Below are 15,134 nucleotides of genomic sequence, written 5' to 3'. Positions count from 1 at the left end.
ATATAGGTAAAAAGTTTTATCCAATTATTTACACTTTCGTAACTGTTTACACATCACATCCACCATATTTAAGCTCGAGTGCTGTTTCAAATGATTTGCGAAACCGCAACCAAACCACCATTTCGATCAAATCCCCAAATAATAAACCGGTTACGTATCCCTTCATTAGATAACCCCCTAACTCAAAAGCTCATCACCGAAAAAGCTTTGCCGAAAACTTCACCAACCGATAAATTTACCAGCATGGGCTTGCTGATGAAATTTCCAAAAGAGCATCCACTCGACCCCCTGGACGCAGGCTGCATAGCTCTACCGCTGGTTGCGATTTATTTCGCAACCATAATCTGGCACACGGTCCTTCCTGGGAGGGCGGTAACGCAAAAAAAAAACCCGGCCTGCAATAAAATAAAACAAATGGTACAAACGCACATGGCCGGCGTGAGGATGGCGTCTGTTCGCTTGTTTGTTGAGTGCATAAGCAAATACTGGCAACGAGCGTATAAATCTTGCATCGCCACGCGAGAGCGTCCCATTTTGGCAACGAGTTTCGACGATAGCTGCTCGTTTGAGGTACGATTTTTGTGTATCAATTGATTTCTGATCCTGGAAAAACCATTCCCACTAAAGGATGGTCTTTTATTTTAAAATTTCATGGGTACCGCATTAGAAAAACAGCATACTAGATGAGTCTTCTAAATCTGTTGTTAAACGTACCTGTCAAACGTGCCTCTCATTTGTGTGCTAATTGGTAAAATCCCACCGCCGTGATAGCCGTGAAGTTGCAGTCATTGAGCATTTAATTCGCGTATTTGACCGTCCTTGCACTTGCATGAGTCATTTAAACGGCAATAACCTAGCTGAATCTGTTGTAACGGAATAGTTTAACCGATCTGACAGATATACTACCGACCGGGCTGACAAAATCTAGCCCATCTGTTGTCTTCTCTTTAGCACCTCTCTAATTGTCCATCGTCAAACCAAAGAATTCAGATTGCTTCCCGCATTTTCGGTACATCTCGCGCTCGGTGTCGCTTTTTGTTCGCTCGAATCTTCGCTCGCTCACCGTCAATTAGCACAATTTCGTAGCCTGGAATTTGGCATCCGGCTGGCACGCTGGTTCTAATTTCTGTGGAATTTCCACCGTTCGTCGTCACACGCGGCTGGTGATAAATGCGCAAAAAATAAACCCACAAATGGGTCCCCAAGGTCGGTATGGGCAGAATTCCGTGGCCTATTTTATTTATAACCCGCGACGGAAGCGAACACTTTTAACAGTCGTTAGTGGGCCTTCGCTGTGAGGACATTCTAGGTGGTTGAATTACGCACAGTTTTAGAACATGAAATCAAGTTTACTTTTGGTACGTATTCCAAACTGGCAGGCTAACACTGATGCCTTTTATTAACGCGTGAAATCGATTGCAGCTTGTGTTAGCAGCCGTCGTGGTTAATGCTTATCATGTGGAAATAAACATGCCAGACGCACAGACCTACCTCGAACAGCGAATGGATGAAAGTAAGAGTTTGATTTCTCAGAATACCTCAACGCGTTTCACATACAGTTTTCCACTTCAGATGACTTCAAATATGGCTACCAAGTGGCGAACGTCAACGATCAGTTCCAGCACAAGCAGAAAGGTCCTGATGATGTGACGTACGGGTGCTACGGACACACAGACCCCGACGGTCAGAAACAGCTCACGTTCTTCGTTGCCGATCGACTCGGCTACCGGACGATCGGGGTCGATCAAGCCATCACCGTGTACCCTACGACCGGATCCGGCTCTACTTTGCTACAGTGGCGTGATCTTCCTTTCCCAGAGGCATGTCAGACCGCCAGAGGATCATCTTCTATCGGTGGTAGTTTGAAACGATTCGACGGTGGACCAGACACAGCCGAATCGCGTGATGTGTTACTTCAAGCACCGTTGGACAACTCACAAGGACATACCGGGAAGGACGTATATCAAGGGCCACTGGATGGAGAGGCGAACGAGTCGGCCTTCAACGGTGTCGTGATCGAGCCACCGGCCAGTGAGGTTGATCAGCGATCCAAAGCCAAATCATCTTCCATCGGTGCCGGTTTGAAGGATTTCGAAGCCGGATCAGACACGGCGGAATCGCGTGATGTCTTACAGCACATGCCGTCGGTGAATTCACAAGGACAAACCGGAAACGACGCAGATCAAGGACCTGCTGATGGTGAGGCTAACGAATCGTCCTTGAACGGTGCGGCGATTGAACCACCGGCCAACGATGTTGAACAGCAATCCAAAGCAAACTCCTGGCAACGGTTCTATGGCGATACGGGAAACGATGCTTTTATTCTGAGATCTCAGTGCGATCAATCTCTCACCTTGTACGTTCCATTCCGCGTCGGGTGCTCTGATTTAGAGTCGTTCGAGACGGAACTGAGACAGCTCACGGCCAAGTATAGCCCAACAGCATGCTGACCATGAATCTTTCCATTCAAAGTGATATAATTTTAAGCTTTTTTACTTTAATGTTCGCTTGTAAGATGATCGTAATAAACGTTATCGTTGATGTCTTTGAAATGGGAGTTTTGCTTTGTATTTTGGCGCTGTACGTTGCTGGTAATTGAAGGAAGGCTACATCCTCTATTTGGCAATCTTCAAACTCAACCCGTCAAATAGTTGCGTCAACAAGAATTGAACCGTAACCGCTGCATCGCTAAATGCCAAAACCAACACCTGTTGCGGATGCCGCAAATGCTCGCGTAGCCTTCGACCTTCCTGAAGGAATGAAGATCCGGTTCGGGAATTAGATCAAGCCAAAACCGAGACGAGAATGCTCAAACTCCCCGCCATCAAGCGCACGAGCTCACTGATCAAACATCGGTGATTCGTGGAATGACTCGATCGTACTGAAAGAGGGGAGACCAAGTCCGCCAAAAATGGCGCAAATATTGACCCATCGTGCCCGCTCGTCCATCGCTCGAAAGCTTTAAAATCAACTCCGAATTCAACGGCCATCCCAGTCCAACCGAGACCGTCGGGCGCGACCCAGGACACCTGACCTTGATACTTTCGCTTTCTTTCTACGCGAGCGCTTCTGTGTTTGCGTAGTGTCGTCGTCATTCGCGAGGCGTGCGATAGACGCCTATTTTGCGGTTAATTCGCGCATTACGCAACACCGATTACGTGGCGCCTCCCGCAGGTGTTAATGATCGCAAGATGCGACCCGTAAATGCACGTGCCGTGAGTGAAACATTCGTGAGGTGGTTTAGAGCAATATTTAACTCGTGGTTACGATCTTTACAGTTTCTCCCAGTGGTGATGATCTTGCCGTGTTTGGTTGGGACGGGATCGTGTGCAGACGATACGTTTAACATCGAGCTGAAGCAAAAAGACGCCGAGGTGTACCATGAGCAGAGCATCGGGAAAAGTTCGTATCGATACGAGAAATGTGTGGTGTGTCGCGATCAAATCTTAATCCTCACTTCGTTTGATCGCAACAGATGAGTTCAATTACGGCTACCAGGTGGAGAAGACAAACAGCCAGTTCCAGCACAAAGCGAAGGGTCCAGATGATGTCACGTACGGTTGCTATGGCTACATCGATCCTGATGGTGAGAAGCATTTGGTGTACTACATCGCCGATCGCTTGGGCTATCGGCTTTTGGCACCGGATCAACCGACGAAGGTCTTCACTGAGCGAGTGGCCAACAGCGTGTAAGTATCTCAGGGAAACGGCATAAAGCGACTGAAACGATAACAGGTGATGTATACGATCGACAGCAACAAACTGGACGCTGATCTGCAGGGACGCAAACTGGATGAGAAAGTCGTCGCCTGGAACGATCTCTATCTGCCTTCGACGTGTAGAAGGCTGAACGAGATCATCACCATTACTCCACCGGAAACACCGTCCATTCCAGATCGCTCGAACGATGGAGCTCTAATTCAAGGACCTCCACAAGGAAACAAAAACAGTGTTCCGGTGGACACTAACATCGGCAAGGGATCCTACTCGGGAGCTCCAGCTCCAGCTCCGATTGAAAAAGAATCCAAGCAACCGAAGCCAGAAGTCACTATAAGTCCAGTTATTCCTGCGGAACCTATCGTGAATAATGGATCAGGGCTTTTCGGTGGCTCACTTGGAGATAATTCAACATTCGGTTTTGGTGTCCCCTCTGAAGGGACTACCACTGCTCGAGCTGTCCAGGAAACCACCAGCACTACGTTGAGACCTTCAACTCCACATGCCAACTATGGACCTTTTCCAACACCATCCCAAGAAGCATCACCTGCTCCCAAGCAAGTCGATCCGCTAGATCTTCTCCCGAAAACGACGTACCTTCCACTCTCTCCAACCCCACGTCCCCCAGCCAGCCATCCTGCCATCCCACTAAGCCCTCCACACTCCAACTGTGACCATCGTGGATCAGATTCACCAAGTGCGCATCCTAAATTCCCGCCACAAGTCGGGCAGTTCAATGGATTCGTGTTCCCGATCAACCGGAACTGTGACGATAGCGGTCGTAACACAGCCGAACTACTCGCCCAGATGCAGTCCATCAACGAGCTTGTCCTGCAGGTAAGCAGCACACTTCACTCACTGATCGATGCCGGTGTCGATCGGAACGCATCCACAAGCGCCTCCACCTGCCAGCGAGTGTTGGAGCTGCTCAACATCCAGCAACCGGTGCCGCTGCTCGTGTACGTGCCCATCATGATGCCCTACCTTGACGCACAAAAGCCCCCAATTAACCCCGCGAGTTACGCGTTCGCCAGCGCGTGTAGCCAGTGTAAATAAGCGCCTCAATTATGTTGACATTTCGGTTGCCATGACGAGCAGGCGCGGATTGCTTTGTCGCTCGGCCCGGTGATCACCGACGCGTTTGATGAACCAGTTGACCTTGAGTGAGGGTTGGGGAAAGGGAACAGACGGGATGGGAGGAGGCTGTGTGTGTGTGTAATCATTAGCGGGAACAAAAACTATTTAACTTATTTAACGCAGCACTCCGAGCGGCGTGATATTAAATGGCAGCTCTATGTACAGATAGGTAGTGAGTTTGGGAACTTTAAATAAAATAACCCTCATCAACAACAATAAACTAGCTTTCTTTGCATAAAAACTTCCCAGAATCACGCGAACGATGCGTGGAATTTAAATATGACTAGATTACCTTATTTCCCAGCACGCCACGTGGCTTACGGAGTTTATACCCTCGATTCGAGCTCGCCACAGCTGCCTCCAGGCTCGGTGTGCTTGATTTTCCAATAACGGAATTTTCGAAATTGATTCGTTCATAAAACAATCAAACAAGCTCGCCCCTCCGATGGCCTCCGGTGGCCTCCGTTGGCTTGCTGTTCGCTTTCCCCGTCGAGCTCGAAGCTCGTCGGAAACGATCCATCTTCCGGCAACGTAATACGCATTCCATCCGGCCCGGCTGCGTCCACCGGCGAGAAAGCGGAAGGAAAAATAATATTCATTCCTGCAACGGTTACGTCCCACTTGCACTTGCTTCTCTCCCACCAGCCACGTTCTCGTTCGATTACGAGTAGTTTTTCTTGCGCGTCTGCTAAGAAATACACCCGCCAATCGTACCGCGAGAAGCATTATGATTAAGTTCCGTCAGCCTAACAAAAAAAAAGCGGACAATCCGTCTGGAAAAGCGCCCGTCGACGACGGGGGAGTTAAACTTTCTCCTCAACGTCTACTCGAGCTCTCAACGTGGCTGCTCTCTCATCCCTCGTGACGAGCGAAGCAATGGTTGCGTTCCACTGCAAATAGCACGCGATGGCACGAAAACTGCAACATGAATGGAAAGTTTTAAATAGAAACCCTCCACCCAGCAGAACGATTCGCATTCCTTTCGGCCCTTCACGGGATGAGATTTTAATATCCCCGCTAGAACAGTGGAATGAGCCGTTTGCCTAAGGTTTCGCTGGCTTTGTGCGGCAGCGCAATTTGCGTAAAAATGGCACCGGAATAGTTGAGCTTTTAAAACCTTCCTCTAGCTTGGGAGGAGCAACAAAAAAATGCCCCTGAATTGGTGACGAAATTTCGTACATTCATGGACGTCGCTCATAAAAAGCTCCTACCACGGAAGCCGTTAAAATCCGCACTCACACTCGGCAGTAAATTTTTCCCACCATCGTGCCCGCTTTCAAGCATGCAAGTGGGTGGTGAAAAAAAAATACGTATATATGTACCATCACAAAAGCTTCCCATATAAACTCCTTCACACGCCCGCGTGTGACGAGTCCGTTCCGATGTACTTCCGACGGTTGCGAGAGTGCACTCAATCTTCGCCTCATCCCGGAACCGGTGCAGCTGCGCCCAAGCAATGTGCAACCCGCCACGTCACGCGCACGTCGTACGGAGATGAAAAGTTTTCACATCTTTTAATAAACTTTTAATAGTAACATCTGTACGCCGTGCCGTTTCCGTCGTAAATAGTCGCTTTCTCGCTCGGGCGAAGGTCCTTCTAGGGGTTTACCGACAGCAAAGTAAGACATCCTGCGCGCAGCGCAGCCAGCTCTCGTGGGTGTGCGTGCGTATGCAAATGTATCTGTCGACGCTATGGAAAGGGGGGGGGGGGGGGCGAGGTGGCACCTCATCTCCCACAAACCTCTCCCCCTATATCCTGCCAGCTTACCAGCGGGAGGATTAAGTTTTGTGAATTTCAAATACTGCACCACTGCATCCGGAGGGTTGCAGGGTTTTGTGGTTGGAGCGAGATACAGGAGACAGAAGAGCCCTTGCCGTGCCTAAAACTACTCGACGCACCTGAGCACCCGGTGGCACCGGAAAAACGGATTATAATGAAGAAATGTAGATTTTCTATATCGTGTTTTAATTATCACCTGTCGGCGGGGTTTCAAGCTGCGACGGGGGAAAGCTTCCCGGGATCCACGGGGAGGGGTGCAGATTTTTGGATTTTACATTCATTTCGGTGGGGAGGTGTTTAAAATTTTATTAGCAGACAAATTTGCACTCACACCACTTGGTTTCGGTGGTTCCCGGTTCCCGGTTCCCAGCCAACCCCATAAACTAGCTCATTAATATTCGCTTATAGTGGTGTTTGGTTTGAGGATGAGTTATATTTCCGACGAAGGCTGGGTGGAATTATTTCCCCGATTTCCAGCCGCTCTTCAACTATTCGTCCTTCCACCACCCACACCAATATAACTCATCTAATTTTGGTCGATTTGTCGGACGTTTCCCTCGAGGATCGAAACGTTCAGACAAAATGGTGCACCAATTTTGCGCCAATGTGATTTATTTAGCAACCGGCAGCTGAAAATAAAGCTGTTAAAAGAACGATAAAGAATCAACGCACGAATGTTCCTTTGCCCGAGGACTTCCTCTGTCAGCTGAAAGCGTGTCCCACAGCCCACCCGTTGGTGGGTAGTTTCGACCAATAAGCCACCCCACCAGCGCTGTAATTGTTATTTTATCCTCCCGGAAGCGAACGTAAACTGTTCGTTACAAACTTTTCAATTCTCGACCGATCTCTTCATTTACAAAATTGCCCCATTACGGTGCCCGGACGCACCGAGGTGTAGGAAGAAAGCGTACCGAACAGGAAAAAAAAACTTTCAACATGTGTGCCCGTTCCCAGGCTGGTCCCCGGAGGACGCTAACTTCCTGCCGGAAGCTAAAACACGGCTTTTGTCCTTTCACTTTCTGGTGCCGGGTCCTTTTCTTTCCGGGACGAGAGCTTATCCCTCGGGCCGGGCACCTCGTGGAAACAAAACACACTTTAAGCTTTACAAAAAAGCCACCTCAAACACCTCGCTCTCTCTCTCTCTCTCTCTCTCTCTCTCTCTCTCTCTCTCTCTCTCTTTCACACGCTCTTTCAGACAGTATGTAACGATTTTTCCGGCCCGTATGCAAAGTCGGGCCCTTGAACGTGCTGGCAGTACTTCGATCGGTTGGTGAAACGAGAAAAGAAATAACAAAACAGCACAAAGTAGTGATAAAAAGTGACTTCACGCCCAGGCTCTCTCAGATCGTCATCATCATCATCATCGTTGGCAAGCAGCAACAGAAGCGTGATGTTGTTGTGTAAGGTTTATCATAGGTTTTTTTCATCACCACCACCACACCACCTCCCCGTGGTCAGAGGAATTTTCCACCCACCCAACGCAGCGTTGAAAGCGCCCGAAAGTTTTAACTACTTTCGAGCCCTGGTCAAACTTTGGGGCCGGGCAATTTGTAGCTGACTTTGCTATCGCATCGTGACGACACTCGCACACTGGCGATAAAAGGGCCAGTCATTGTCGGTTCATTTCGTGTCCACGGGCTTAACTTCCGAAGGGTCCCTCATGGAGGGCGCGCAGGAAGGAACGCGCTTTTCCTGCGATCGATTTCGGTGGGGGGTGGGTGTTAAAAGTGCTTCTCGTGGTGGGAACTTTTGATTTGAGTTTTCGATTCAAAACAGCTCGATCGAAAGCAAAAGAGGACATTTTCTCGTTATTTTATGGAAATTTAAGAACATGCTCACTGTTTACCGAGGCACTGCTCTTTTAAGCTGGGATTATTTAGTTTTCAGAAACACTTTTCCAACTGGAGTGTAGCAAAAATGTAGCAACAGTTTGACAAGCTACACAACCCGATAGTAATGCATTTTTGTACCCCGCTTTTAGCATGCCAAAAAACGCATAAATGGCATTTCTACGAAACCCGCCGGGGCTGTTTTGCGTACCAAATCGCATCAATCACTAATGAACCGATAAGCTGTGCATTTTCTCACCGGCAGCAACCGAGATCGACTGGTTCGTTGCACCGCAAACTGCGGTTACTTGCAGTTCTGGCCATCGCATGTCGCTCTCTCTCTCTCTCTCTCACTCGAAAGCAGGGCAACAATCGGCTGCTGAATAATTTACGCGAACCGATATGATGTAATCGCACCCGGGGCACTGCGACGCCACATCGCCGAAAATGTCGCCGTCGGACATGAAAAATCCATTTCCCGCTCGGTGGACCAACGCGCCTGGGAGCTGGGAGGTTTTAGTGCCAAGCAAATCGATAGTTGGCAACGTTGGACGTGGATTTGATTAAAACGAGCCGACCGAGGATTAGGTTCCAGCTGGCTCGAATGTCTCCTGGTGCCACCGGTAAGTGTGCACTCGGTCGGGCAGCTTAAATGGATTTGTCTCACCTTTCGGGCGAAATTGATTCCGAAGGGTATTATTACCCCAGCTCGCGGAGGTCCTCGAGCATCCTCGCCGAGAGATAAAGCAAGTTCGCGCTTTAAGCTCATCGCCCAAGAGATGACGTGACTAGTGGAATTAAGGAATATTTCTCAGCTAAATTTGGGCAAATCGCTATTTTACGCTGATTTCATTCGACGCACCCCCACTCGAGGGCTCTTACCTTATCCCACCATTTCTCGAGTGTACCATTGCCGCTGGGGCTGGTCGTACCTTCACCTTCACCGAATTATTCATCTCTAATGCACTGGTGGTGGCGAAAAGTAACCGCGATCCCCACCGTCATCCTGCGCAAAAGGTCGTCCCCATCGTCGCCGGCAGAAGTTGCGTATTCATTACCGGTTTCGGTTGAGCTCAACGCCCCACCCGTACATGGTCGTGCTGTTTGCAAGGGGCTTAGATTTGGCGCACAGTTTGCCGAACACTTCAACTCCCTTTTCGCTGGGTTTGGACAGAAGACGAAGAAGCGCCCGGTCGCAGCGCTCACGAGTGTGGTCGATTTCGGCCGTAATCGACCGCTTTCATTATTCATCGCACTCGTACGCCCGATTGGGCGGCCGGTTGGAGCTGTCAGCTGTCGGTAGTAAATCTGACCGCGAGCCAGGTCTAAAACCTGTATACCGCAACCAGCCGAAGCGGGTTGCTGAGATGCTGTGGTGCTTGGGAAAATTCTCCGTATCGCCGGGTGGTTGTCATCAAAGTAGGCTTTTTAGGGGCACTCCATGCCTTGACACGTCATTCCCTGTTAGATGTATCAAAATTACGCTTTACGTGCAGAAAAAGTTTCGTATATGAATTCAGGGAATTCTAGATTGCAAGCAAAGTTTCTAGCATCTGCATTACGCCATTGCAGTATTGGAGTTTCTTTTCAAAGATTCTTTATCAATCTCTGAGCATCACAGTCATCAAAATTCAAACAACATTCCTGTTACAGCATCTAGCGGCCAGCCAACTACTTTTCCTCTGAAATGCCATACTTCATTTAACAAACAGCACCAGCATTAAACCGGAGAACTCCTTCAATCGTTTGTGAAGAGGGAAACCAGGGCTATCTCCTCAGAAAAAAACCGAAAACAACGCACCATCAAAAGAAACGCTCCACCGATCGAACGAAAACGCCACGAACCGACGTCCAAACTACCAAACCGACACGAATTATCCAAAAATCCTCCAGGCATCGGGCGCCCTTTTGAAGTGCCCTCCTATGACGGTTGGTGGCCCTGCGCGTACTTCGCGGCATCATTGCAAATTCCGTTCGCTCGGGTGGTCTCATCAATAATTCACAATTCAAGCACCCGGGCACCTTTGAAGCTGGCTGTATCGCTCGGAGCTAACAGCCTAAGCACACTTCCCAGCACTGGGTGTACGTTTTCCAGCGATACGCAGCGTTACAAAACCTCCCACAAAAAAAAACAAGTTTTTGGAGCACCCTAAGAACGCGCGCTACATCCAAACAAACGATCGAACTTTGTTACAGCAGCTTCAGCAGTTGCTCGTTCGTAAGTGAAATAAAAAAAAATATGAGTCGCTTTATTCGGTTCCAATTTCGTGCTGATAATCGTGTCTGACCTCCAGACCGTGAGCCAGTTGTTTTCGAGTCCAATCCATCTAATAACTTTCACCGCTTTACGTACATCACTCCACCAGCTAATCTACTCCAGCGGCATCGTTTTAACCTTCACCCAACGAAGCCTTATCAGCCTCGGCAGTTATGGCAGCCGCCGTGAACCGGTGCCTGCTTCAACCCTGCGATCGGTTGGTTTACGTTGTGTTGCCCTTCGACGTACGGAATCAGAATGGGCACGTATACGAGCTGGGGCGTGCGCTTCTGCGTGCTCAGCAGCTGTACCACGCTACGGCAGCTGCTCTCGTTGGCATTAGCGAACGCTGTCGGGTTGGCGGCCATTCCTGCCAGCAGCATGTTGAGCGTAACGACCTGCGAGTTAACCGCTTCGATCTGCGACAATAACTGCGTGATGTTGAGGCTATGCTGGGTAGTCGCGAATTGACCCACCGTGGCACTGGCAACATTCGAACCCTCCTGATGGGTCTCGTACGCACCGGTGTGGATCGGGTATACTGTTCCACTGAACTGGTCCAGGTTAATGTTGGCTGGGTTAATGTCTGGTAGCGATCCCTGCCATACCGGCTGAACAGGTTGCTGTCCCTGTTCGTGGTAGCTTCCTTGATCCTGGCTGCCTGGAGCCTGTACATTGATGCCTGTGTTCGACGGTTGCGGTCTACGATACTCGCCTTCTCCAACGAACTGCTCGTTATCGTTGGTTCCGGTTCTCGTTTGATCACGCCAAGCCGGTGGTGTGGTTGGAATCGTGTATTGAGTGGGCTTGGGCAACTCAGGCCTAGGAGGGGCCACCGTTTTCACTGGAACCTGAGAGGACGCAGCTGGTTGTTGAGCCGGAACCGCCTGTGCAGGTACCTGGCTACTTGCGGCCGTGTCCAGAATTTCGTGTAACCTGAAGCACGACTCGGGCATGTACAGGTTGTTCCATTCCACGACCTTCTCGTCGTAGTCTTTACCCTTCACGGAGCCATCTAGTTTGTTTCTGTGTGAAATACAAGACCACTAGGGGTTAGAAGTGGCTCTCTACGCAACAACTTCAGCTTCGAAAACACACAAACTGTCTGTCAGCTTCGCGGTGAAGATCTTCGTCGCTCGGTTCGGGAAGATGATCCGGTAGCCCATGCGATCGGCGACGTAGTACACCAGGTGTTTGCGACCTGCGGGATCCACGTAGCCATAGCAACCGTACGTGACGTCATCCGGGCCCTTCACTTTGTGCTGGAATTGGTTGTTAACAGCCTGAACGTGGTAGCCGTAGTCAAATTCACCTGCGGAATTATGATGCTTAAGCTCAAGCTTCGGTTTGATCGTTTTCACATCAATACCAACCTCGCTTCATATCCTGCCGATGGTAGACTTGGGCATTCTCCTGGTTGACGTACACGTCCATCGTGCTTGCGATGGCTTTCCGTGCGAGGATAACCAAAATCAACTGGAATGTGGAGATCTCACCATTCTTAGTTACCGATATTTTGGCGAGCAACCCGTGTACTTACTGCTGCTAATGCACCCATCCTGACGCTGAACTAACTCACAGACAGCTCCTGAAAGACTGATGCCACACGACGGTGCAATCTGGGAATTCTCAGTGTGTTTTGGTTAGCACGACATGCAAAAGATTATTCGTTACATCAACTGGCACACTTGACGAGCCGTTTGATAATCGCTCTGACCCAGATAATTCTACAATCACCGACGAATTCAAAATGGCAGACAAAACTTCGCGAAAGAACGCCGAAAGAATCCGAGTGAACGACAAAAACACAACATCTTTCGTTTGGAACTGCCTCCGACTCGAAATAAAACAAACAACGCATATTAAGTGTATCTTAACGGAGCATCTTTTGATTCTTTATTGGGATCATTGTGATTTGAAACGTCCCTCACTTTCAGATCGTCGAATCCAGCAGTTCTTCCCTTCTTAAGTACTTCTCGCACGAATCTGTTGAAATTAAGGAATCTTCTATCAGTTTTTTGTCACTGTTGGTTCATTCTGGTGGGTCCTCTTACCGATTAGATTCCCAACTAGCTGCAGCATACCGTCAGCAGCAAGGCACAACGATAGAACATCAGCAGAAACGCTCCGAAAACGGTCACCACCAAATCCATCTTGCAACTGCTGATTAGCTGGACCTCGATGGCATCTTTTAAACTATTCGAAGCACCCACCCCAAACAACGATCGTCCGTACCTGGAATATTCGAGAGCCTTGTGGTAGAGGCGATTACGAGCCGAGGACATTTTTTTATAAATTGGAATTTTTAAGAGCTTTTGGGAAAGACATAAAAAGCGAGAGAGATTGGGTTTTTTCATTTGAAATAATTTTTTTTACCCTGTTGCAAGGATTCATATGCCTCCTCCTGATCCTGATTTTGAATATCTCGTTTGGGAACCTATCACCAACCCCAGAAACCGCTACCTGTGACCTCACGCTTCTAGGAAGGAACGATCTACTCCTCCACCCGGGTCAACAGCTCATCCTCGGACACGATGCCATCGCCCATTTAATCACGACGAGTCCCATTTCAACGCGCGTAGCCACAAAGTCATGACCCGGAACGGTCCCGGTTGCAACTCATGCGAGCGATGGTGGCGGCTTTTATTATGCGCGAAATTAATTCCCCTATCGCGATCCGGTTAAAATTACGATTGTGTTTCAGTTTCAGCGTGGCGATAAATTGCAAACCGCTCTTCCGCTCAAGGACCCCCGGTCGGGCTTGTCGCGTCCGGAAAATGCTGCAACCCGAGCGGAACGACGCCACGCCCGACGCGAACCTGCCGTCGGGTCCGGTCGATGCAATTTCAATCAAATTAAGTTCATTTATGCGTTATTATTACCTGCCATTATCGCACTTTTAACCCGCAACATTGGCGACACGGATGATAGCTATTTTCACTCGCCTTTCGTCCCTCTGTTTGTCCGTTTTGCGCACGATCCACCATCTAGTCAGCCTGGTGCGACGGAGTAACGCATCAAACATCAATTGTGCTGAAAAGCGCCGCAAATCCCCACCGAATGAATACGGGTACTTTCATCAACGCTTTCAGCTTTTTGTTTCGATGCTTGAGCTCCCCGATTTAATGTGTTGATAGAAAACAAATCCACCGTCAAAATGCGGGTGTTTACGGGCAGAAAAGCTAAACGAATGGGTGCCATTTTACACCAGCATGGCCTACTGTGCTTCGGTGGGAAAAATTGGTACCCTCCATCGGGAAATGCGTGAGTTTGGCGGGGGCGTAACAATAATTAATATAAAATTTGAATAAATTAATTGAAAATAAACAAACCGGCGTTACATCGGAAAGCGAGGAAAATCGAATGAGGTTGCAGGATCGAGAGGTGAATCGAATGAATAACAGGTTACCGGAACCGATCGGCCAATAAGCGCCGTCGGAATTACGGAGCACGTGGAACACCAGCGAATGGCACAAAAATCGGTAAATCTACTTTACCAATTATGGCAACAATTATTAATCGACTCTCGGTGGAGCGATTTAAAGTGGATTACACCGGCATGAGGGGCTTCGCGTTCGTTGATTTGTTGCCCGGCTGCGAAAAGCTCTCAGCAACGCCGGAGCCATTTAATAGAGTGCGCCATTTTGAAGGGCCGATTTTCGGCGCACGGTCAGTTGTTTAATTCTACGCCAGCTGCCGAGAAGTTGGTGCCTTGCGCGAAGAAAGTTCCCGCACGAAAGATTACACCATCCGGGCGCGCTCGATGAGCCCTTGTTCAGTAATCATCCTGCAACATAATTACGAAACTCGTACGGCTTCTTTTGAAGTCGACCACCGGCTGGTAAACCCCTTGCAAGCATCTCAAGACATTGTCGAGCCATCAACGTGCGGTACGATGACGTTGAGCGCTAGATCTCGCAACTCATCTCCCGCACGGGAAGAAGTAGGTGTTGATTCCGCACCGTGGGCTTGCCGTGAGAAGATGATCCTTTTCGAAATCGGGCCAGCATCAGGACGAGCAGGACAACGGCTCCATCATCGTAAATGCCCTCTCGACGCTTTAACGCTAATGTTATACGGCTTCCGGTAGCACCACCAACGGTGCAGTTACACTTTCCCGCACGTCAGCAAAATGAAAACCACGCTTGTGGCCATGTGTCGTGCGGAATGGCGTGTTTCGGCCCTCGGTCTCACGATCTGGCGAAAATGGTGACATCCTGAGAGCCGCCTTATCGCCGTGCGGATGACAATTGGACGATTCTAATGCACGATGCAACTTAATCTCGGCCCGTTATTCAGCACCATTCTTGTCTGCTGAATTATAGAGACTGTTAAGTGGCAGTTTATCGTTGTTTCCGGCCACTCACGCAAGAACAAGCAATGGTGGACGGTGGTGAGTGTGTCTTTCAAGGGT

The 15,134-nt window shown here is 49.2% G+C and overlaps 2 protein-coding genes across 2 annotated transcripts; one reads left to right on the top strand and one right to left on the bottom strand.

Annotated features, from left to right (window-relative positions):
* The first annotated feature begins 3,191 nt into the window (after nucleotides 1–3,191).
* On the top strand, nucleotides 3,192–4,773 carry LOC128730129 (uncharacterized). The gene is made up of 4 exons (XM_053823162.1): nucleotides 3,192–3,215; nucleotides 3,279–3,402; nucleotides 3,476–3,689; nucleotides 3,756–4,773. The coding sequence occupies exons 1-4, from the start codon at nucleotides 3,192–3,194 to the stop codon at nucleotides 4,771–4,773; spliced, it is 1,380 nt and encodes a 459-aa protein (XP_053679137.1).
* A 5,890-nt stretch (nucleotides 4,774–10,663) lies between these two features.
* LOC128731604 (uncharacterized) lies at nucleotides 10,664–12,310 on the bottom strand. Its single transcript, XM_053824735.1, has 4 exons — nucleotides 12,261–12,310; nucleotides 12,094–12,196; nucleotides 11,819–12,032; nucleotides 10,664–11,746 (listed from the first exon to the last, which is right to left on the bottom strand). Exons 1-4 carry the CDS (start codon nucleotides 12,276–12,278, stop codon nucleotides 10,879–10,881), a joined length of 1,203 nt encoding a protein of 400 aa, XP_053680710.1. The 5' UTR covers nucleotides 12,279–12,310; the 3' UTR covers nucleotides 10,664–10,878.
* Nucleotides 12,311–15,134: the final 2,824 nt, after the last annotated feature.

This window comes from Anopheles nili, chromosome 2, assembly GCF_943737925.1.
Source record: "Anopheles nili chromosome 2, idAnoNiliSN_F5_01, whole genome shotgun sequence".
In the NCBI taxonomy this organism is placed as follows: Eukaryota; Metazoa; Arthropoda; class Insecta; order Diptera; family Culicidae; genus Anopheles; species Anopheles nili.
This window is presented reverse-complemented; position numbering and strand designations above follow the sequence as displayed.